Here is a 24938-nt window from a genome sequence, read left to right as displayed (position 1 = left end):
TGCTGGGATTACAGGCTTGAGCCACCGCGCCCGGCCTGGTGATCTTTTCTTATCTGTAAAATGTAAAAGCTGGTTGATATCCCAAATGGCTTCGTGCTCTAGAATTCTATGGCTCTGTTTTGTTCTTTAAAAGAAAATGTCCATGTGAAGACAGCTAGTTCTTTGCCTGGATGCAGTGAAAGTCCTGGTTCATGCAGCAAACTTTGTCTCATGTAGGACTTAATACTGGCAAATCAGGGAACCAAGTCTGGGGGCTCTTTTGAGCCTGTACTGGATAAGTTATTATTCATTGGGCATAGTAAGCATTGATTCATGGGTGGTGGTTCACTGTGTTTGTAGGGGTCTTCTAAGTGGTGTGTGTCCCTGGCTCACATGAAGATTTTCCAGAGGGTTAGGTGTTACAGCCAGCATTTTTAGAGGATGTTATCTTTAATTTTTATATGTACCTACTCCTAAACTGATCAAAGAACATCTACAATGAAAGAGTTTTGTTAGTTTTTCTTTCCCACCTCCCCATTCACAATTGCGCTTCTCTACCTTTATAAACAAAAGTCTACTGTTTACTCAGCCTGCGTCTTACATAGTTCATTGTTCCAAGTGTAGAAACCTCTAGGGCACCAAAGTGATTTTTAAAAAATATGTGTCATTTATATTCAAGATATTAAACATACTTTCTCCATCTGGCACATTAAAGAGTGTATTTACAATAAAAGTTTTGCTTTTTATGTTTAGTAATAATTTGTGAAAAGTATATGTAGTTATGTTGTTTTGATCAATTATGTACCACTTATAATTGAGAATACAGCTCAGTAAAACATTATTTAACGTATAGCCTTATAGTGACAGAAACTTAAAAATTTTTTTATTTATATTTGATACTTTAAAATTTAAAACTATTTTGCCCTAAGAGAAAATTCTATAGCAAAGGTGAAACAGAAATACAATTTCAAGAAGCTAAAGGAATGACTGTGTACTCGGGTGATGACTCAGATAGATTTCGCCCTTGTGGCGGATAAACCAGTGGAGGAGACATAAACAAGTAAATTAGCAAAAGTGCAAGATACTTTTAGATCATGATAAATGCTATGAAGAAGGTAAGCAGGAGGGTGGTCAAAGAAAGCCTCTCAGAGGAAGTGGCATTTGGTATGAGCACAGAAGAGGTCTTCTCTCCTCTTGAGCAAATACATCTTCTCAGGTTGGGGCATGGATATGGTGGAAGGGAAGCAGAGCTTATTTCTGTTAAAGAGAGCTTGTTCATGGCTGGGCGCGGTGGCTCACGCCTGTAATTCCAGCACTTTGGGAGGCTGACACAGGTGGATCACAAGGCCAGAAGATGAAGACCATCCTGGCTAATACGGTGAAACCCTGTCTCTACTAAAAATACAAAAAATTAGTCGGGCGTGATGGTGGGCGCCTGTGGTCCCAGCTACTCGGGAGGCTGAGGCAGGAGAATTGCTTGAACCTGGGAGGTGAAGGTTGCAGTGAGCCAAGATAGCGCCACTCTACTCCATCCTGGGTGACAGAGGGAGAGTTGGTCTCAAAAGAAAAAAAAGAGAAGCTTGTTTATGTGTATTTTAAATGGATGCTGATGGACCTCAAATTGCTGTAGTATTTATATTCCCACTGGATACATCTAAAGGAATGATGTAAGTTTATGATATTTAAAATATTTCAATAGTTCCATACACTATAAATTATATAATTTGCAAATATTTAAACTTATAATGAAAATTTTTCATATCAACCTAAAATGTATAAGTGGTAATTAGTTTATTAAAATGTTTTTGGGGGTACATGAGCAAAGGACTTTCAAAACCACTGACATAGTAGCTTAGAATACGGGCTTTGAGTTTAGGCTGCTTAAGTTGGAATCCTGGATCCACTACTGGTTGTGTGATGAAGGGTCAGTTCTGTGAGCAACAGCATCTGAATCTGTAAAACAGTACTGTAATCCCAGCACTTTGGGAGTCTGAGGCGGGTGGATCACAAGGTCAGTAGTTCAAGACCAGCCTGACCAACATTGTGAAACCCCGTCTCTACTAAAAATAAAAAAAACTACCCGGGCATGATGGCACATGCCTGTAATCCCAGCTACACAGGAGGCTGAGGCAGGAGAATTGTTTGAACCCAGGAGGCGGAGGTTGCAGTAAGCCGAGATCTCACCATTTCACTCCAGCCTGGGCAACAGAGTAAGACTCTGTCTCAAACGAAACAAAACAAAACAAAAAACAAAAACAAACAAAAAAAGCACCTAAGAAGGAGGAAATTTGAGGTTTAAGTGAGATAATGCATGTAAAGTGCTAATCTCACAATAAGGGCTGAACAATGTTTTCTATATTAGCAACATTATAACTTTGCTCTCAACTGTATAGTGCTGATTGAACTCTATTATCTTTCATATGGTTGCAGAGCAGGCTGAAAGGTAAATTGTGAAATCCAGCCCTTTGCTGAACTGGAGTAGCACTTAGGGGCAAACTACAGTATTCATTTCATTCCTTCCTACTTGCCTTATGTGTTATTGATTGACATTCATTCATTCATTGATAGTCCAAGTTGAGTATATTTTGAAACACTTGCTGAGCAGGCCTGCACCTTGACTACGGTGTGGTCTCTTCTGTTCCTTGTAGTTCATTGAAGTCATTCCAAGGAAATTACAGATTTTCCTTCTCTCCCTGTGCCCATGTATTTCTAGAGTGTAGGGAGATGCAATCTAGAGAAGAGTACTTGGTTTCTCGCTGAGGACAAGCTGATGGCACTGGCTGTGTCTCCTGATGTCCTTGCTGAGGCTTCCTTCTTTGTTCTGCCAAGGCCTTAGGGCCTTTGTGTGACATAACTGGGGATTACTAGGAAGATGTAAATATTTGCAAAGTGTGTTCTGTAGAATGTTAAAAAAAATAGAAAAAAAATTAAAGGCCAGGTGCAGTGGCACACGCCTGCAATCCCAGCACTTTGGGAGGCCGAGGCAGGTGGATCAACTGAGGTTAGGAGTTCGAGACCAGCCTGGCCAACATGGTGAAACCCCATCCCTATAAAAATACAAAAATTAACTGGTCATGGTGGCGCATGCTTGTAATTGCAGCTACTCAGGGGGCTGAGGCAGGAGAATTGCTTGAACCCTGGAGGCAGAGGTTGCAGTGAGCCGAGATTGTGCCACTGCACTCCAGCCTGGGCAACAGAGGGAGACTCTGTCTCAAAAAAAAAAAAAAAAGAAAAAGAAAAAAAAAATTGCAAAGGAAAGGGGACCTTGAGAGCAAGTTAACATGGTCTGGTGGGGTGAAAAGAAGAGAAGCTGAATGAAGGTGGCATTAGAAGGAGAGAGGATTTAAAATTATTGAGGGAGGTATGATTAAAGAAACTGGAAGATGAAGGGAAAGGATGGTAGAAAAATTAGCCTTAAAAAAATAGAGTCTGCCAAAAGCAAAAGGAAGGATTCACTAAGATATATAGCAGAAGGAAAATTATGAAATGAAGTAAAGGAAAAATACAGCTGATGAATCACCAGGGAGTTATAGCAAGGCCTTAAAAATCATTAATGGAAAGTTTAATGCCAGAATATTAGAGTAAAAAGATAGCTTGGAAGTACAGTTTGTCTGTGCCTGGCTCCTAAAAAACACCACAGAACAGCCAATCCTTTGCCTCTGGCACCCACACAGCACATGTGCCCTGAAGTGAAACCTTTCATACCATCCCTAAACTCCCCAACAATCTTCAATAAAAGATGTGCAAACCAAAAATGAAATATATAAAAAACATAATACATGATAACCAAGTAATGTTTATCCTAGGAATACAAGGTTGCTTAATATTAAAAAATTAATGAATGTAGTTCATCTTATTGTCATAATGGGACAAAAACCATATCATAATTTCAATAAATGCAGAAAAACCATTTGATAAAATTAACATCCATTACATATTATCATATTATACTGTGGTAATCTTCTAGTAAACTAAGAATAGAAGGGAACCTCCTCAGTCTGATAAAAGGCTGATGATGGCACATTTCTATGACTATACTAAAAACTACCAAATTTTACACTTTAAGTGTTTGAATTTTATGGTATGTGAATTATTAAACTTTTTTTTTTTTTTAAAGAACTGTTGGTAACTTAGTGTTAAACCTGAATGCTTTTGCCTTAAGATCAAAAAGACAAGGATGGTCACCCTCTCCACTTTTCAACATTCTATTGAAGACTCTTGCCAGGGCAGTAAGACAAGGAAGAAAATTAAGAGGCATATAGGCTAGAGAGCTACAAGTAAAACTATCTTTATTCACAGATGACATGATCAAGCATGCAGCAAATCTTCATGAATCTATCACAAACTAGTAGAACTAATAAGTGATTTTAGCAAGATTTCAGGATGCAAAGTTAATTGTATTTCTATATATTAGCAATAAACAAATGGAAATGGAAATTTAAAAAAAGACAATATTATTTGCAATAACATCTCAAAGCATGAAATACATGAGTATGATGATGAATTTTGTGTATTAGCTTGACTGGGCTATAGGGTACCCAGGTATCTGGTTAAACATTACTTTTGGGTATGTCTATGAAAGTATTTCCGGATGAGATGAACATCTGAATGGGTAGACTGAGTAAAACAGGTTGCCTTCTCCGGTGTGTATGGGTCTCATCTAATCCAATTCATTGGAAGCCTGAATAGAACAAAAAGCAGGGAAAGGGAGAATTTCCTCTCTCTGTCTGTTTTCAAGCTGGGACACTGGTCTTCTGCAGTCAGACTGGAACTTATACCATTGGCTCCTAGGTCTTTGGACTTGAACTGGAATGTATATCATCAGTTTTACTGATTCTCAAGCCTTTAGACTTGGATTAGAATTTACACTGTTGGTTCTTCTGGTTCTTAGGTGTAAGGACTTGGACTGGAAGTTCACCATCAGCTCTCCTGCGTTTCCAGCTTGCAGATGGCAGATGGTGTGACTTCTCAGCCTCCATAATTACATTAGCCAATTCCATATATATAGCCAATTTATACACATATATAGTTGATTCTGCTCCTCTGGAGAACCCTGACTACTCCAAAGGGGTTAAATTAAATAAAATATATGTTAAAACCCCTACCCTGAAAACTGGAAACATCTCTATGTGAAATTTAAGAATAAGTGAATTGATTTATGATGTTTGTAGATTGGAAGACCTGAAATTGTTTGTGATTTCAGTTCCCCAAATTGATTTATAGATTTGATGACATTCCAGTAAAAATCCAAACGGATTTTCTTATAGAAATTTTCAAGCTGTTTCTAAAACCTAAATGCTTAGAATAGCCAAAACAATTTTGAAAAAGAACAAAGTTAGAAGACTTAAACTTACTGGCTTTAACACTTACTGTAAAGATACAGCAATCAAGTTGGTGTGTTATTGGCATAGTTTTGACACATAGATCAATGAAACACAATCGAGAACCCAGAAATAGACCAGCATGTGCATGGCCAATTGATTTCTAACAAAGATGCCAAAGTAATTCAATATGGAAAGGATTATCTTTTCAACAAATTGTCTCGAACAACTTGTTATCTACATTTAAACCCTTACTTTATGGTATACAACTGGATTATAATCTTAAGTGTAAATGTTAAAACTATAAAACTTCTGGAAGAAACTTTATAACCTTCAGGTAGGAAAAGATTTCTTAAATAGGACACAAAAAAGCATAAACATAAAAAATATAAAAAATTTATAAATTGGACTACATCAAAATTTAAAACCCCTGTTTATAAGAAAATGCAAATGCAAAGGCAGACCTGAGATGGAGAAAATATATGTGTGTGTGTGTGTGCATACTATTTTATTAGGACTGATATCTAGAATATATAAAGAACTCTTTCAACTCACTGATAGAACCAATTATAAAGTCAATAAAATGGACACATTTGAACAAACTTTACCAAAGAAGATACACAGAGAGCCAATATATCCATGACTAGATGCTCAATATCATTCATCATTAGGGAAATGAAAATTGCAACCACAATGTGATATCACTACACATCCGTTAGAACATTAGAGTGGGTAAAATTAAAAGGACCCCAAATACTAACTGTTGATGAGGATATGAAACCACTGAGATTTTCCTGCATACACCGCTGATGGGAATATAAAATTGTACCACCACTTTGGAAAACAGTTTTGGCAGTTTCTTATAAAGTTAAACATACACTTACCATATGATTCAGCAATTCTACTCTTAGGTGTTTATCCAAGAGAAATGAAAGCATGTGTCCACAAAAAGAATCGTACATAAGAGTTATTTCACTTTATTTAAAGTAACCCAAACTGGAAACAACACAAATGTCCATCAGCAGGTAAATGTATAAATAAAATGTTTAACAATGGAGTACTACTTAGCACTAAAAAGGAATAAACTATTTGAATATGTACCAACATAGATGAGTCTCAAGATAAATGTGGTAAGTGAAAGAAATCAGACTGAATAAAATGTAGATATTGTATGATATTCAATATAAACCTCTAGAAAGAAAAACTTAACATATATTTATAGAAAGCAGGTTCATGGTTGCCCAGGGCCAGTGATAGGGTGAAATCAGCTGGGAAGGGGCTTAAGAGAATGACCTTTTGAAATAATGGAAATGTTCTAATCTTGACTTTAGCAGTGGTAACATGGATGTGTACTATTTGTCAAAAGTCATAGAATATACCCTTAACATGAGATATGTAAATTATCCCTCATTAAAATTGTGCTTGTATGTAGTAGTTGCTGTTTTTGAGGGGCAAGGTCGTGAAGTCAGTAAAGAGAAACATTATAAAGTTGTTGACAATTTCTCCATAGTATGAAGCCTGTTCCATATTGGGCACTGTGTCAGGCGTTCCTGTGACTCTTGGCTGTGATACAAAGCAACTTCCCCCTTAAAAACTGGCTAAGACCAAGAGCCAAGGTTCCCTCCTAGAAGTCCCAAGCTGGACCTAGAGGAAGGTGCTAACACAGTCTGTTTCGGCCACAGGTCTCTTTCAGAGGACCACAAAACTCACTGCCTTCCCTCTCTGAGATAATGGAATGAGTGTGTTAGGTTGGCTCAGTGGCTCAGACTAAAGCGTCAGGGACTCCTATGTTTAAAATTGATGTCACTGCTAATGTACTGCTTGAATGTATCTAAGCCCCTGTCTTTCTATTTCAATTTCCTCTGTGGTTGCGTGAAACCAACTATGACAGTCCATTATACATGGAAGGCTAGTGTTGGCAGATTTTAATTTGTAGAGTACAGAACATAATTTTGACTAATTGGTCCAGTAGGAACTAGAGTAGAATCTAAACAACTCTGGAGGTCTGTGGCAATGAAACAGGGAAGGAGGGAGAGATTTAATCAACCTTCACCCAGGCAGGCTGTTGACAGATTTCTAGGCTGACTTAATTAATGTACTTATTTCTCAGGTAAGACGTCAAAACTATTTGGATCTAATTTCACTATACTTCATCCTGTTAATGATATTATGCTTTCAAAGTAACAAGCCTTAAATTCCTTTTAAGGACACACAAAAGAGTAAAACACACTCTTTTTGTCCTGTCTGAAGTGGAGAAATGGAGTGGGTGCATAGAAGTTGTAACTCTGAGTCCACTTAAGTTTTGCTAGTGTATAAGTCATTTTTCAGTACACAATGAAGTTAACAATTAATATCTTTGTGGTATCCAGAAACAATGTCAACCAAAATTGGAGCAATGAACTTGAGAACTGAATTCATTTGAGCTATAAATCATAAACCCATCAATCTCTAGAGCAGAAGCAAAAGTGAAGTCATTGAATATTATAATAGATTCCATATGTTGTTTTAAAGAAGGCTTAAAAATAACGACTTACGGGTTACCATATTTCTGTGGCAAAAATTTACATATGTGAATAAGAAGTGAAATAACTGTCCAATTTTTGCTTCTGTTTTCTGCCGCTTCTTTTTAATAGTGTTCATTTATTTAGCTCTTGAAGGGCAGGGCAGAGGAAGTGTGATAGGCACTAGAGAATGTGGAGGAGCTGACAAAACAGAATATGAAGGGAGATAGAAGAAACTGACTCTCAGCTTTGGTAGAAAAGGTAGCACAGATAAGGAAGCACAAATTTCAGATAACCCTCTTGGCCTTTCCCTGATACCTTATTGCAGAGAGTTCGTGTTTCTCCTTAAGCATTAAAGTTAGAAAGCCAAATAGTAACATGGCCACAATTCTGTGAAAATTTTGAAAGGCCGTGACAAAATGAAAATGAAAGCTTTGTTCTGAGTCAGACAGATCTGTTTTCAAATTTGGACCTTGCTCTGTGACCTTGGGCAATTCACTTAATTTCTCTGAGCTTCAGTTTCATCTGGATGGGGAATTAATACTTACCTCAAAGAGCACTTGGTGTAATACACTTGTGTATTTCTCTCTTCTAACACCTATCCTATCATTTTGAAGTATAATCTGTCATTTTGAAATGTATCTCTTTCTTCTCATATGATTGTAGACTTCCCAGGAATTGAGATGAAGAACTCTCAGCTCAAGGGCCGATTAGTGGAGAACACAGATTTACTTATCTTTATTTTGCCCTGCCCCGTACCCACTTGGCACAATAATTAGGCGATAGCTACGTAAAATGTAAAACATTAGGGACTTCTTCCCTCCTGTGACAGCATGGTGCTTGGTGAGATTTAACCAAACTACACGGCACGCCCCTGCAAATTTGCCATCTTGTTATATGGCCCATTAACCCTCCAGCTAGAAAGTCAGGAATGCTAAATCTTATATTTGCATGATTGCTATTGCACTAAGGTGTCAGAACGCAAGACACAATCTTAGTTCAGTTTACACTTTGGTTTATTGGAAATAGCAAGGTCAATCTGTGGCAATGAAAAAAATGGAAAGTCCTGTAAAAGTTTAAGGAGGGAAGAATAAAAGGAAGAGAAAAGAAACTGTAACCCAGTTGGAATGAAATGGCAACACAGAATGAAATGATCCTCTTTCCCCCCAAGACAGATGTTAGCATGGATTTCATATGGACTCTGAAACTAAAGCCGACACCCAACTGAGTGCTCAAGCCCTACATTCCATCCACCCTTCATTTGTTAGTATCGAAATTGAGGCACTTCACAAACTTGGCTATCGAATACTGTATGTGTGTGGAAAAGGGCCAGATAAAATGGGCCAATTAGAACACAGCCACATCTGTCAAAACTCTAACCCTTAACCTTAGTGAAAATATAATCTAGGATCAAACACAGAAGCCCTGCAGATGTACACAAGTCATTTAATGCAGCCCTTGGAAAGACTGTGATGAACGGCTGGTGCTATTGTGAAGGCCTGATGAGAAAGCCAGGCTTGGTTTTGCTAGGAATATTTGCAATTTTAAAGAAAAAAATAGGTTCTAATTGAGTAACTATTGAATGTATCCCAGTAATGTCCTTCCCATAGGCTGAGTTGAAAATACTCTGACTCTGTTGCTATGCGAAGCAGTTTCCAAACATGTTTTGAAAACTTGTTTGAAATTTGAGAGTAGAATTTGGTTTTCAAAGGCTTCATTTAGGCTTAAAACCTTTTGGTTCACTCTAAAATAATGCGAGGGTTTCATCTTTAATGGACTATCGAGGGTAAATTCAACAGCTGCTTCTCCTCTGATACATATTTATGAATGCAGGATGCATTCTCTATGGTACAGTACACCCTCACAGAGCTCTGAGTAAGAGGAAAAAAATATGGAAACAATTTTTTTTAATGTTGGAGTATCCTTACAGGGTTTGCTAAAGGACAAATGGGTCTCTCATTAAAAATAGGGATTGTATCTTCTCTAGTATACATAGATCGTGACCAACACAACAGTTTTTACTGAATTTACTGATAAAAATGTCACTATATTATGTCAAGCTCAAGTCTTTGGGAGGGTTTTTTAGGATTCTGTAAGATATGGCTTTGACTTTGTATTTGCTTTTGGGCACCAGGTCATCAGGGAAAAGTCACAAGATCTATGCAAAAGGCAGTGTCAGGAAGCAGCATCTCTAGTGGTTTTCCCTTGGTTTCATTGTCCCTGTGTTCATGTGTTCATCTGGGTTATTGAGTCTTTGATCCCACATGTGAAAGGTTCACCATGTTGAGCCAGTAGTATAACTCCCTCTAACCAAGGCACATAGCTTCCGCCGTCTCCCTGCTAGATGAGTATTGGACCAATTCCTTTGTCCTTAGCACCACTTACAAGGATTTATTCCTGTTCCAGAGGATTTATTCCCATTCAGAGAAGAAACAGCATAGTTAGATGGGAATAAAATTGCTGCTCTGTATATAAAGCTTCTTGCACCTAATCTAGCAACCTGGTGTTTTGGTCTTCAGCACTAACTAGATCATTATTATGTGACACTAATCAAAGAGTCTTCTGTAATGGGATAAGGTGTTATCTGATCAAATGAAGGAGGATGACATTTGGCAGTATACGGTATATGTGAAAATCATGGTGTCCTTGCTACTTAGAGACTGTGAGAGGGGATAAGGATTGGCTCAGAGCCAGCTCACTCTACATGCTCTCCCAGAAGTGTTTTCTTGAAAGAGTTTTTCCCCATTGGGACCTTCCATTTTCCTCTGGCTTAGTAAAGTGACTGTAATTAAATAGATTCAACTTCTGTTTATGGTGAAGTAAAAGATTGAGAACAGATTGCTCTTTAACCTGAAATGTGGAAGGGCTAGTCTATTTGGAAGCTAGTTAAAATGATTTTGTGTATTAACTGGTAAACTCAACAGATTTTTTTTCCCCTGAATATAACATTTCTAGATCTTCGCATTCCTCCCATGAGAAGTCCACTTCTGAATCCTTTCAAGAGTTCAGATTCCTAGGAGCTCAGATTTTTGAACATCTGCATGATGTTATTTTGTACGTGGAACACTGACTGTTAAAGGATAGCAGTGGAGTGGAGTGGTGAGGGCACAGCTCTGGGTCAGGATAACCGGAGAGAAACCCTAGGGCTTATTCCATAATCTCTCTTGATTTGAGCTTCTGAGGATAAACTGAGTCTTGTGACATGCTAGCCCAGTACCTGGTGTAGTGAATATTGAATGAACTGTGGGGGAGGGGGTCGTGTTGTCAATGTTGCTGCTGTTATTGTTGAGACCTAAAGGATTGCTATGACCTAAATCAGCTTAATTTCCTTCAACTTGATAAAAATTAGCCTGTGGCTATTGAACTGGATGATGCTCTCCTAATGGTTTTTGCATTTTGCCTTTATTCACCCAGTTAAAGCTGGTGTTTACAGAATTGTGAAACATTTGAGCCTGGGACAGTCATGTGATTTACAGTTTTGTCTCGTTTCATGCTTTCCAGCAACATAATTACTGAACTTTTTATCATAATAAAAATATAGGCCATAAAAAAGGCAGTCCCCTGGAATTCCCTCTATCTCTCTTAGAACGCTAAAGGGTATTTTTTGTGATCTCAGTTCTGTTCTGTTTAGGTATCCTCTCCCTCCCCCACGTCTGTCTTTGCAGATTTGTGACCAGACGGCTGCACTGAATGGAGACCAGGAAGGGAGCCCAACTGTTTTCCTTGTGTTGGCTCTCTGTGCCGAGCAGGGATTGTTGAGCAAAGCAGGGATTGCTGAGCAGCGTTTCTCCAGGGAGGGTCACAGGGTAGTACAAACCCACTCTGGATTTTTCTTTTTTTTTATTATTAAAAACTTTTGCCAAATACTATCAGTAAGGAGGAGAAAGTATGCGGTGTGAAGACCAGTTGGACGAGTCTTTTAAAATATCAACTGGAATAAAGCAGGAATGCCTTGCACTTCTTTAATTTTCTACATTTAACAGGAGACAGTTGCTCCCAGAGTCACTTCAGTATTGTGCAGACAGTATTGTGCAACCTTGCTCAGCATTCAGGGAGACACTATATAATTAAAATTCCTTCGAAAATGGTTGCCCAATGATTGACATTTATTCCAAAATACTTATCATGTTGAATGCTGAATTCCTTCTTCCAGTAAATTTTCTTTAATAAAAAAGTAAAAATCTATTTTTTAAAAGAGTGATGGAGTTTTGTAAAACTTTGAAGCAGTGTAACAAACGTGTGTCTAATCTTGCTCTTAAAGAGCTGGCAGACTAGCAGGGGAGACCAGAGTAAGTTATGGAAAGCAAAGAAAGCAATACTCAGGATATAACTGAGTTGCCTTATATAGATAGACCTGAAATGCTGCTAAGATTCCAAAGAGGAAGAGATAATAGGAATCTGTTGCTCTCTTACCTCCTAGTACATTGACTTATACCTCTAGTTCAAACACAAGCAACGTTTAGTATTACTACGAAATAATCTGATGGGCTTCCTTTCTCAGGGCAGTAGGAATCTGTCTCTCTGCTGTGGCTTTCTGGAGTCCTTCCCTTCTGATGTCTGTCTGTGCCCCAGTTTCCATTTTCATACGGTAATCTTCGATTCTGGATAGCTGGTTCTCTCTGTGTTCTCAGAAGAAATAGACTAGTGAGATCACTATAATGCCCCCTCCACAATTAGGAGGTTGTATCTTGAGACCTTCTTGGATCCCACAATTTGTAGATATCACAATAGCAATCATGGTTAGAGAAGTCTACCATCAAACCAGGAGTTAGATGCTAAGGATGAGTGAGCGTGTCCAAATACCAGCTTTAAAAAGCCTTGGCACACTTACAATTGACTACATGTCAGAGAGTTTTGGGTTATCTCTGAATAGTCAAAGCCCTGATATTGTACACATGAATGTAAAGGGGCTATTTTAATATCATGCTGTTTGTTTGACTTTTGAGTAATGAATGCATAATATGGTACTAAGTACAATATGTGAGTGAAACACCGAAATCACCTTTCACTGTTTTGTTTAGTGGTTTGGAGCCTTCAGTTCTTCCGGAAAAACAATTCGATGCACATTAGTTTCGCTTTCTACATTTGAGGGAGGTGAATGCTTTATTTTTATAACTGTAAGAGGGCTCAGCAGTCTTGTAGCCTATTCATATTGAAGATGAGGACACTGAGGCTAAGAAAGGTGAAATGGCTTGCTTAATGGTTACACAGAGAATTAACTGTAGCTTCATGATTTTAACTCAGGTCTTGTGACTAGAATTTCAGTGCACTTTACATTATGCAGTTCTGAACCTTTGAGTAAAACTAAAATGCAAAGACTGCTCTTGATAGCCTTCTAGGTGGAAGAGTTGAAGACAGTAGGAGATAAAGATAAACAAACCTATCTTATCTGGACAGAACCTCAGCTCATTAGGAAGAGGAATGAGGAAGAGAGAATGTAGGAGGAAAGAAATGCTAGAAAGACAAATAATCATGGCAAGGGACTGGAACAGGGTAAATGCCAGACATTTTCAAGATTAGAAGAAATCTGAGTTGAGTTTGAAAAACTGAAAGATTTCTTCAGGTGAAGCAAAAGGGAAGTAAGCAGAAATGTTATTATTATCACATATAATGGAGTCTGCAAAGGAAGAAGAAAAGCATGACCCTAATAGATAAAGATAAGAAGCACCAAATCATTTCAGTAAGTTTCTGAATTTTAAACACTTTATTTTCCTTCCAAACATATTTAAAGAGGAGGGAGAGGAGAAAAAAGATAATGATTTATGAGGGATGTCTCATATGCTATTTATTATAAGAAGGAAAGTAAAATTCAATAAATTACAAATTGATTTATCAAACAAAGTTCAGGATGGAGGTTAATAAAATAAATACAGACTTGAGTGGAGTTGTGTCCTAGCACTTTCTTTTAAAGCCATGTTTCAAAAAAAGGGCATCCATGGAAGTGATGGATAATTTTTATCTGATAGCAAGAACAGACACTAGTAATGGCAAATTATTGTGTTTTTAGATTGTCATTTTAATACTTAGTTTTCAAGATTAGCCTCTGAGAAGCCGCTCATTTAGTTTTGGTGCATAATGATCACTTAGGATATGAAGCCATCAGCTGCGCCCTTTGTTATGACCGTGGAAAATGTTATGACCTCCAGTCGATGATTATTTTGGAAGGAATAGAAGAAATAAGTTATGATTACATATTATAGATAGTATAAGCATAGTGTTAGTAAATATTTTAGAAAGAAGACTAGGCACAGTGACTCATGCCTGTAATCTTAGCACTTTGGGGAGATTGAGGCAGGAGGATCACTTGAGCCTGGGTGAGAACAGCCTGGGCAACATAGTGAGATTCGGTCTCTACAAAAAAAAAAAAAAAAAAAAAAAAATTTTTCCATGGCTTTCTCATCTGCAGATTGTTTCTCTGTCAAGCAAGCACATGTTTCTTCCATCCCACCACACTTGTCTTCCCTGTTTTAATTTTATTTCTGTGCTTCATAAGGTAGAGGCAGTGTACAATCACAATCCTTTTACAATTACAAAAAAATTCCCAAGCAATTTTCTTTTTTAATTTTTGAGAAAAATTTTGCTTTTATGTTCTCTGATCAGATTTACCTTTCTATACATACAGGTTCCTTTTTTCACCCCACTCCCAACTTAAGGCTGATTTTACTGTCTAGTGGTTTAAACAAAATTCTGTTTTGGGCATCAGGTGTTTTAAATTAAAAATTATTCAAAATTGATTTCCAAAAGAGTCCATAAGGCTTATGATATTTTAGACCAATTCTTAACTAGAATAGAAAGTTCTGCCTTTTAGGTTTCCAGTGATTTCATATTATCTGATGATTCTGTTGAAGGGCCCATATTAATGGTATTGCCTGGAGGTTGTCTTGTAACCCTTGACTATATGTTTTAAGAAAGAAGGCAGGCCGGGTGCGGTGGCTCACGCCTGTAATTCCAGCACTTTGGGAGGCCGAGGCGGGCAGATCACCTCAGGTCAGGAGTTCCAGACCAGCCTGGCCAACGTGGCAAAATCCTATCTCTACTAAAAAATACAAAAATTAGCTGGAGGTGGTGGCAGATGCCTGTAATCCCAGCTACTTGGGAGGCTGAGGCATGAGAATCACTTGAACCCTGGAGGCAGAGGTTGCAGTGGGCTGAGATCATACCACTGCATTCCAGCCTGGGTGACAGAGGAAGACTCCGTCTCAAGAAAAAAAAAAAAGAAAGAAAGAAGTCAGTAGTTCAGCTGTAATATGCACCATATATCAGAGGTAGTGGAAAGTCTACATATGCCTCCTATTTTAATTTTAACAAATAAATGATGACTCTGTAACATAGACTTCTAGCTCCTAAAATGAGCTAGAAGGGAATAGGTAGGAAACCTATAATGCATGAATTGTTTAAAGACAGTATGGAGGCTGGGTGAAGTGGCTCATGCCTGTAATCCCAGCACTGTGGGAGGCTGAGGCAGGTGGATAATTTGAGGCCGAGAGTTCGAGACCAGCCTAGCCAGCATGGTAAAATCTCATCTCTATTAAAAATACAAAAATCAGCTGGGCGTGGTGGCAGGCGTCTGTAATCCCAGTTACTCGGGAAGCTGAGGCAGGAGAATCGCATGAACCCGGGAGTCAGAGGTTGCAGTGAGCCGAGATTGCACCACTGCACTCCAGCCTGGGTGATAGCACAAGACCCTGTCTCAAAGAAAAAAAAGAAAAGAATAAAGAAACTATGGAATAAAATGTTAGATTTGAAGAGGAAAAGACAGGTTGGCAGCAGGACTGGCTATATTATTTGTGGGGCTCAGTGCAAAATGAAAATAGAAGGCCCCTTGTTCAAACATTAAGAATTTTAAGGTAGCAACAGCAAAGCATTAAACAAAGCATGAAGCTCTTCTGAGCATGGGGCTCTGTGTGACTTCGTAGGTCACACACTCATAGAGCTCACCCTGGTCAGAAGTTGAGATGTCAGTAAAAAGGAAAAGGAATGATCCATTCCCTGTGATGTTTTCTTACCTCTATGCTGTCCTTACCTATGTACTCATCAGATGTGACCATATCTCAAGGGGGCACCATGGTGCCAGTGAGCTGAGACACAGACACTCTGGCTCTAGTCTATGGAGGAAGGGGCATGAGAAGGAGGTTGCATTCTGCCAGTGATGGGAGAGTAGGATGGAGCTGAAGGCTTTCTGAACTGATCTAGGAGAGACAGCATGAACTTGGGAACTCTGCAACTTTCTAGCAGTGTAGTAAAGTTATTTAACCTCTCTGAATCTCATTTTTTCATTGTTGTAAAATGGTGATATCTACCTCTCAGGTTTATTGTGTGGATTACAGATAATGTGGAAAACGCCTAGCGCAGTGGCTGGTATGCAGTGGAAGCTCAAGATATATTCTACATATGGTCATTTTAATAAGTGCAGAGATACACTGAGGATAAATGAAAAAGACTTCCAGTCTCAGATAGGGTGGAGGATCTCAGAATGCTTGAAGAGCCTTGTAAGAACTGGCTGCCTCTCTTGAGTCCCTCCTTAGTTCCTGAGTGCTTTGGAATGGTTTAAAACTCACAATAACATCTTCTTCCCAAACAGGGTGAGGAGCAATCTGTGGGAAGTCAGTGCACAGTAGAGTTCAGTCTTCAACACTGAAAATTTGCCAACTTTCACCCACACTGCGGAGATGAGAAAGCAGCTGTGGGCAGACAGTAGAGTAAGCTGTGGGGTCTCTGGAACATGTTACACTTACAGATGTTCCATTGTTCCCATGGGATTTCATACTTTGTCTATTTTATCCAGTTTTGTTTCCATAATATACGAAGGAGACAGCCAAAACCATTTTTGTAGTTTTCCTACTTTGTTTTGATTTATTTGTTGTTGTTTACAGTATTTCTCCAATAACAACAATGGAATTTCCTTTCCTACTAATCTGGCCTGTTTCCATTTTGCCTGTTTATTTTAATTTCCTTCTTTTGGACTGAAATCTCTACATGATTCTGCTTTGTTTATTTCCTTGTATGTGTGTGTCAGCATCATTTATTAGTGTGTCCACTCAGAGGAACTTTGTTCATTAATTATGTAGGTTTTGTTTCCTGGTTCCTAGTGGGAGGGTATTAAGTGCTCTGTGTTTCTAAGTACTTCACGATGGTTCTGGTTATCAGTTTCTTCATCATTGCTCTCTGCAAGCAGATGGGCTTACTCTCCATGGCTTAGATGGAGCATGGGAAGCCCCAGAGCAGAGAAGTAACTCCTCTGCAGATGATGATTTTCTTAAATCCACTGACCTGTCACTCCTGTCACTCATATAGGTTTCAATTTCCACTTACTTTTATTTGGGTAGTGGGTTATGTGAGCCTAACACCTGGGTTTTGCAGACATAATTCCTTGAAGACTTTTCCATGAAAACCAGCCTGTTGTTAACTAATGAGCAATTCTATCTTGCATTATATGCTGCTTGGGAGTGTGCGATGAATGTTAGACTTATCTCTTTTTTATGAAAAACTTATAGCCCACTAAGTCAATAAAAAAGTTAAAAGGAAGAGGTAACCTAACTTCTACATCTTTTACTTGAATATATAAGATCTGCTGCCTCCTTTTCAATGGATTGTCATGATTTACTAAATGTTGAATTAATGATTCATAAAACATTTATTTAGTACTTACTCTGTGTATGATACTATCTCTAGTCTCAAGATGCTTATAAGACTAGAAGGGGGAAATAGAATTGAAAGCAAATAAATATAATAAGGTGTTACAGGTGACATGATAGAAGTTTGTCTGGAGTACATAGAGTAACAAAGGAGGGAGGCCTGTATTCTCTTGGGGTGGAGATTGGAGAGAAGGTGTCACAAACAAAGGCTATAGGCACTAGATGTATCTGGGGTCCATAGATACTTTCAAATGGCTGAAACAGTAGCTGAGGAGGTAGCAGTGCATGCATGAGGTGGGAGAAGGGAGGTGGAGGAAGCCAGACGTAAAGATCCTTGGATGCTGCATGAAGGAATTTGGGTTTCATTCTTTAGGAAAAGTTTTTAGGTAGATGGAACATCAGTAACAGTTTTGCTTTTTAGAATTACACCAAGAATAGACTCAAAGAGACTTGAATGGAGGCAAGGAGACTCTTATGATAGTATGGGACTGAGCCAGGCAAGATATGATGAGATTCTGAATAAGCCAGTGGCCAATGGAAAGATGTCAAAGAGGTAGACCTTGTAAGATTGGCATCAATTTTTAAATAATATCTTACAGTAACTGTTAGTGAAACCAAGGCCCAAGAAAGTGCACAGCCAGTGAATATCAAAGGAATCTTCCTCTGCTTTCATTGCAGTTTAGAAACACAATTATTGTGGCATTTCAGACACTATGTTGTAATACATCATATTGTTAATACTTGTTTACAACCTTTCTGCCCTGAGGCTCTAAGCTTCTTAAGGTTAAGAGGCAAACTACTGAATTATTTGTGTATGCCTAGCATGGAGCCTCATATACACAAGTACATAATAGATGTTTGAAGAGTAAAATTCTTGACATCATAGCCAGTGCTTCTTCCACATGGAGCACTTGGCATGGAAATACGAAAACATCACTCAGGTTTGCCTGACAGCTACCCATTTCCATCTCTCCCCCTGAGAGCGCCAAAGCCAAGTGATAAGCAGGTATAACAGGCAGATGATGGCTTGCGCTTTGCTTTAAAATTTGTACCAGTTTGCCGTTATCAGAATGCGTTCTTACCTCCCAAAGCCTGCATTAAGATACCAATAATGAATATTTAGAATATAAAAGTGGCCATAAAAGTTGATGCCTATAATTTGCTTCCATGTCTCTCTTAATGTTACTCATTGTTTTAATCTGGATCACACTTTATTCTTCCACACAGATCCGTAATGCCTCCTGCCTGCCTCTTTCAAGATGGAGGTGAAACCCGTGGGAGAACCTACTCAGGAGGTGTCTAAATTCAAACTTTCCACCAAGGTAGAAAGCACGGGACACTGGCTGGTGGAAGATCATGCTCGAATATGGGAAGTTTTAAAGACAGAGGAGGTAAGATGACTCTAAATGACACAGTTGGTGAAATACCGGATTTGTTCATACCTGAGACTATAATTCTTTGTGTAGCCAGCACTACAGGTCAGCTTGGCAAATCTTTATTCAGGTGCTGTAGGCGTAGCCATGACTGGAGAACAAGTAAGTCAGGAGCATGTCCTTTGCACATTAATGACTACACAGTGATTCAGGCCAAGGAGGCTACACTGAAAGCCAGCACTTAAAAAATGGTGATCTAAGGCTCATACGCATATAATCTGCACTTTAGCTTCAGATATCAGCAGTGTAGCTGCGGGTATCCTGTTAGCTACATTCTTTCTCAAGGCTGCCCTTCCGTGACTTCCCTCTCTCAAGTCTATTGTTGTTGAAGTTTCTTTTGACTTATATAAAATGCTGATATTTGTGTGTATATTTGTGGTGTGTGTGTGTGAGAGAGAGAGAGAAAGATAGAGGGACAGGGAGAAAGAGAGAGAGAGAGAGAGAGAGATGCTCTTATTCTTTCAATGGAAATTATAAATTAAAGCTTTTATTTTTATTATGCATTAAAGGTAAAATCATACATAATGGCAAGATATTGAAAATCATTTCCATATAGGCATGAAGAGGTATAAAAGGAAGATTGGAAAAGAGAATGGAATTATTAACCAGATCATGGAAAGGCCTAACTTCCCTGAGCTTGGGTTGTGTACATCTTACCAGCTCAGCAAATAAAATGAAAGCTAGAGGTTTGTATGTTTTTGTTTTTTAGAGACAGGATCTTGCTCTTCTGTCCAGGCTAGAGTGCAGTGGCACAGTCATAGCTTACTGCTGCCTGGAACTCCTGGGCTCAAGCGATCCTCCTGTCTCAGGCTCCCAAATAACTAGGACTACAGGCCACACACCACCACATCTGGATAATATTTAAATTTTTTGTAGAGATGAGACTCTCACTATGTTGCCCAGGCTGGTCTTGAAGCCCTAGCCTCAAGCAATCCTCCTGCCTCTGCCTTCCAAAGCACTGGGATTACAGGTGTGAGTGACTGTGCCCAGCCCCAAAAGCTAGAGGTTTTAATACATGGGAAAGAGCATCTCAGAGAGAGGTACCAAAGCAAGAACTTCAAAACAACTGAGGTAGTATAGAAATGTAATAGGGAAAACAGACAACACTTTGTCAATGGTATTTTGGCTACCAGAAAGACCAGCAGCTATTTTCTGAGAGGCTTACCTGGGTGATATTCATAATCTTGGGTAGTTGTCTAGGGTCTGGTCCTTAGCTTATATGCTTGGAAATTTTATTTTCTCGTGTATCCAACAGAAATTTCTGGGGAAAACTCACATGAATTAAGTTTATACAACTAATATGTAAAAAGAAAATGGCAATTCCTTAATTGATAAAGACAAATAGAAGAGTTTTATCTTCTGAAATACTCAAGTTAAAATGTTTAGTACACATTCTCCTTGTAGGCAAACCGAATGGGAAATCAAATAATGCTAAGAAAGTTGATTCCTAAGGATGGAGTCATAACAAGTGGAAATATATAAATTCTTTGTTTGACAGCATGAGGCTAAGTATATTGGTATGGCTCTTTGGTTCCAAGCAAAAGAAATTGACTAAATTAAGGAGAATGAGAAATTGCTGGAGGATGTTGAGAAGCTTACAGAATTGGTAAGAAGTTTGGAGAACTAGGCTTGGAAATAAGACAGGAACCAAGTCAGTAGAAACTGCTCAGGGCGCCAACCCTGGCACAAATTCCAAACTGGTCCCCTCCCCTCCATGTTCTCATATTCTACTCAGGATGCAAAGCTGTGGGAGAGAGGAGCTCACTGCCAAGTTTAGTTGCATGCCTTTCTTTTGATTATTCTGTAAAGAGAAAGAGGAATCTTCCATGGGAAATTATTATACCAACTCCTTGCTACACTTGTGTTTGAAGTTCAGATTCCTAATATTGACACAATATGACAATTCCAATCCAAGAAAGTAACCTAACAACTAGTCTTGAACATGTAAAATCCAGCAGAAGCAAATACAAACCTTCTCTCTAGGGATATACTTGCACAACAGACTTTTTTATTTTTATTTTTTTAAAGAAATAAACTCCACAGGTGGTAGATGAAGTCTTTCTGTATCTCACCTAACAGGTCCAAGATAAGATGAGATGAGTGTTGTGCCGAGGGCACAAAACTTAAGGTTTATGCCCTATACTTGCGCAAAATTGAGTACATCCTTAAATTTTGCGCCCTAGGCTTGATGCTAGTCTCACTCCAGTCCTGGCCCTGTCATAAATCTGAATTTGGTGTTTATCATTTTTATGCATATTTCAGTATTTATACTATATGCATGTGGATCTATATATTCAATATACAGTATTGATTTATATCTTGTAAATTTTATATAAGCTTTGTACTGTACATCTGTTTCTACATCTTGTTTATTTGTTTCTATTTTTATGCTGACATATGTAGTTTCACTTTATTCATCTTTAACTGTTGTTTACATTATTTTGATTAATATAGTCAATTTATCCATTCTCTTGTTGATTAACTTTTAGTTTTCTTTCAATACAGTTGGCAGTATAATATATTTTTCCTCGTGAACATATGCTAGAGTTTTTTCTAGTATAGACACCTGGAAGTGGCATGCTGAGTTGTAAAGTATGAATACCTTTAGCTTTGCTAGATATTACTAGATCAGCTCTGAAATGAGGCCATGAGTTTGTATCTCTGTTAGCAGCATATGAAAGTTCACCCGTTATATATCCTCACCTGTTATTGATATTTAAATATCAATAACCTTTAAATATTGACCTTTAAATATTGGCCAATCTGATTGTTTTGAAATGGGACCTTGTATAACACAAATTTCCCTGAATTCTTATGGTGTTGAGCATCTGTTCACATGGATATTGGCCATTTAGTTTTCTGTGAATTATCTGTTCTTATCCTTTGCTTGTTTCTTTTCACTGGGTCATTTGTCTTTCCTTGTTGACTTCTGGAAACTAATGTATTGTTTACTATACAATCTTTTTATAGATTTTATGCACTAAAACAATATTTTCCAACTCCTAAATTTTTGTTTCAAATTTTAATTTGGTAAAATTTATCAGTCTTCTTTTCTCCTTATGGTTAGTGTTTTTCTGCTTTAAGAAATTCTTTCTGACCTCATGACGATAAAGATATTCTCCTATATTTTTTCCTAAAAGTTCTAAATGCTTGTTTTTATTTCCTTAGTATTTATTTCACAGTCTGAAGTAGGGATATGATGTTTTTTTCTGTATGGATAGTTAATTATCTAGTATCATTTTTGAATGTCAATTACTTCTTCAGTTTATAATGCTATTTATCATGTATTATGTTACGATATCCTCTCTGTGGATATGATATTCCTTTAACTATTCTAACTCTAAAAAAGGCCCCGAGTATCCAATAGGGAATGTTTCTCTGCTGAACTATTGATCTTCAAGATTATCTTGGCTGTTTTTGGAACTTAGATTTTCCATATGGATTTAGGATGAGCTTGTTCAGTTCTGCAAATATGAAGAAAAATTAAGCAGAAGCTTGTTGGGAATTTGATTAGGATTTCAGTACATTGATTGACTGATTTGGGGAGTATCAACATTTTTATATTCAATGACTATCTTGTCTTCTTTTTGACTTTAAAGGTTATGCTTTGATATTTCATCCTTAATGTTTCACCAATATTTTATCCCACATTGTTTTGCTGTAGGATTTTGATAACTAAGGCTAAAGAAGTTCCTTCAATTCATTTTTTTTGCTAAGTGCTGATTTTTTAACATTATAATATTTGATACTTACAAAATAATACACATGCAAGTTATGGAGTATAATATTAGAACAAATACTTGTAAGTCCACAACCAACTTAAGAAACAGTTTGTTTAGTCTATATGTGAACTGCTTCACATACTATCTCTTTGATTTCCTTCCCTGCAAAGGTACCCATCTTCCTGAAATTTGTGTTTAATCATCCTTTTGCTTTTTAAAAAGTCTTTACTGCATACATGTATCCTCAAACAATACTGTTGAGTTATACACACACACACACACGCACACACATATATGCACCTACATATGTATGTATATATAAACACATATATATTTTTATATATGGTGTCTTTGGTGATTCACTTCTTTTACTCAACATAATGTTTATAAGATTTTTAAGATTCAGCCACAAAAATATATACAGTAGTACTTCATTAATTTTCACTATTGTACAATATACCATTGTGTGGTTATATCATGATTAATTATTCATAGTGGATGAACATTTAAGTTATTTATAGTTTTTTGCCATTATGAACAATGCTGATATGAACATACTATACATGTATTTTTTTTTTTTTTTAGTTTTCTTATATGTTCTTTTTTTATATACTTTAAGTTCTGGGATACATGTACAAAACATGCAGGTTTGTTATATATGTATATATGTCCCATGGTGGTTAGCTGCACCCATCAACCTGTCATCTACATTAGGTATTTCTCCTAATGCTATCCCTCCCCTTGCCCCCCATCCCTCCCTGTGTCCATGTGTTCTCATTGTTCAACTCTGACTTATGAGTGAGAACATGCAGTGTTTGGTTTTCTGTTCCTGTGTTAGTTTGCTGAGAATGATGGTTTCTGGCTTCCTCCATGTCCCTGCAAAGGACATAAACTCATCCTTTTTTTTTAATGGCTGCATTGTATTCCATGGTGTGTATGTGCCACATTTTCTTTATCCAGTCTATCATTGATGGGCATTTGGGTTGGTTCCAAGTCTTTGCTATTGTGAATAATGCTGCAATAAAAATATATGTGCATGTGTCTTTATAGTATAATGATTTATGATCCTTTGGGTATATACCCAGTAATGGGATTGCTGAGTCAAATGGTATTTCTGGTTCTAGATCCTTGAGGAATCACCACACTGTCTTCCACAATGATTGAACTAATTTACACTCCCACCAATGGTGTAAAAGCGTTCCTATTTCTCCACATCCTCTCCACATCTGTTGTTTCCTGACTTTTCAATGATGGCCATTCTAACTGGTGTGAGATGGTATCTCATTGTGGTTTTGATTTGTATTTCTCCAATGACCAGTGATGATGAGCTTTTTTTTCCATGTATGTTGGCTGCATAAATGTCTTCTTTTGAAAAGTGTCTGTTCATATCCTTTGCTCAATTTTTGATGGGGTTGTTTGTTTTTTCCTTGTAAATTTGTTTAGATTCCTTGTAGATTCTGGATATTAAACCTTTGTCAGATGGATAGATTGCAAAAATTTTCTCCTATTCTGTAGGTTGCCTGTTCACTCTGATGATAGCTTCTTTTGCTGTGCAGAAGCTCTATGTTTATTGATTTGCAAATGTTGAACCAGCCTTGCATTCCAGGGATGAAGCCGACCTGATTGTGATGGATAAGCTTTTTGAGGTGCTGCTGGATTCGGTTTGCCGGTATTTTATCGAGGATTTTCGCATCGATGTTCACCAGGGATATTGGCCTGAAGTTTTCTTTTTTTGTTGTGTCTTTGCCAGGTTTTGGTATCACGATGATGCTGGCCTCATAAAATGAGTTAGGGAGGAGTCCCTCTTTTTCTATCATTTGGAATAGTTTCAGAAGGAATGGTACCAGCTCCTCTTTGTAACTGTGGTAGAATTAGGTTGTGAATCCATCTGGATCTGGGCTTTTTTTCCATTGGTAGGTTATTAATTATTGCCTCAATTTCAGAACTTGTTATTGGTCTATTCAGGGATTTGACTTCTTCCTGGTTTAGTCTTGGGAGGGTGTATGTGTCCAGGATTTTCTTACAGATTTTCTAGTTTATTTGTGTAGAGGTTTTTATAATATTCTCTGATGGTAGTTTGTATTTCTGTGGGATCAGTGGTTTCATTTTTTATTGTGTCTGTTTGATTCTTCTCTCTTTTCTTCTTTATTAGCCTGGCTAGTGGTCTATCTATTTTGCTAATCTTTTCAAAAAACCAGCTCCTAGATTCATTGATTTTTTGTATCTCTGTCTCCTTCAGTTCTGCTCTGATCTTAGTTGTTTCTTTTCTTCTACTAGCTTTTGAATTTGTTTGCTGCTGCTTCTCTAGTTCTTTTATTTGTGATGTTAGCGTGTTGATTTTAGATCT

The 24938-nt window shown here is 37.8% G+C and overlaps 1 protein-coding gene across 3 annotated transcripts in view; it reads left to right on the top strand.

The window, feature by feature from the left end:
- Nucleotides 1-24938, top strand: part of RGL1 (ral guanine nucleotide dissociation stimulator like 1) — a 289030-nt gene that overhangs the window by 82603 nt on the left and 181489 nt on the right. For all 3 annotated transcript variants that reach the window (XM_031657730.1, XM_003893404.4, XM_031657737.1), the window contains exon 2: nucleotides 18664-18827. In XM_031657730.1, the coding sequence (XP_031513590.1) occupies nucleotides 18696-18827 (132 nt within the window). In that variant the 5' untranslated portion in view covers nucleotides 18664-18695. The remainder of the gene's footprint in view (nucleotides 1-18663; nucleotides 18828-24938) is intronic.

The sequence above is a fragment of the Papio anubis genome, chromosome 1, assembly GCF_008728515.1.
Source record: "Papio anubis isolate 15944 chromosome 1, Panubis1.0, whole genome shotgun sequence".
Classification (NCBI taxonomy): Eukaryota; Metazoa; Chordata; class Mammalia; order Primates; family Cercopithecidae; genus Papio; species Papio anubis.
Note: the sequence above shows the minus strand (reverse complement) of the source record. Positions and strands in the feature narration are given on the sequence as shown.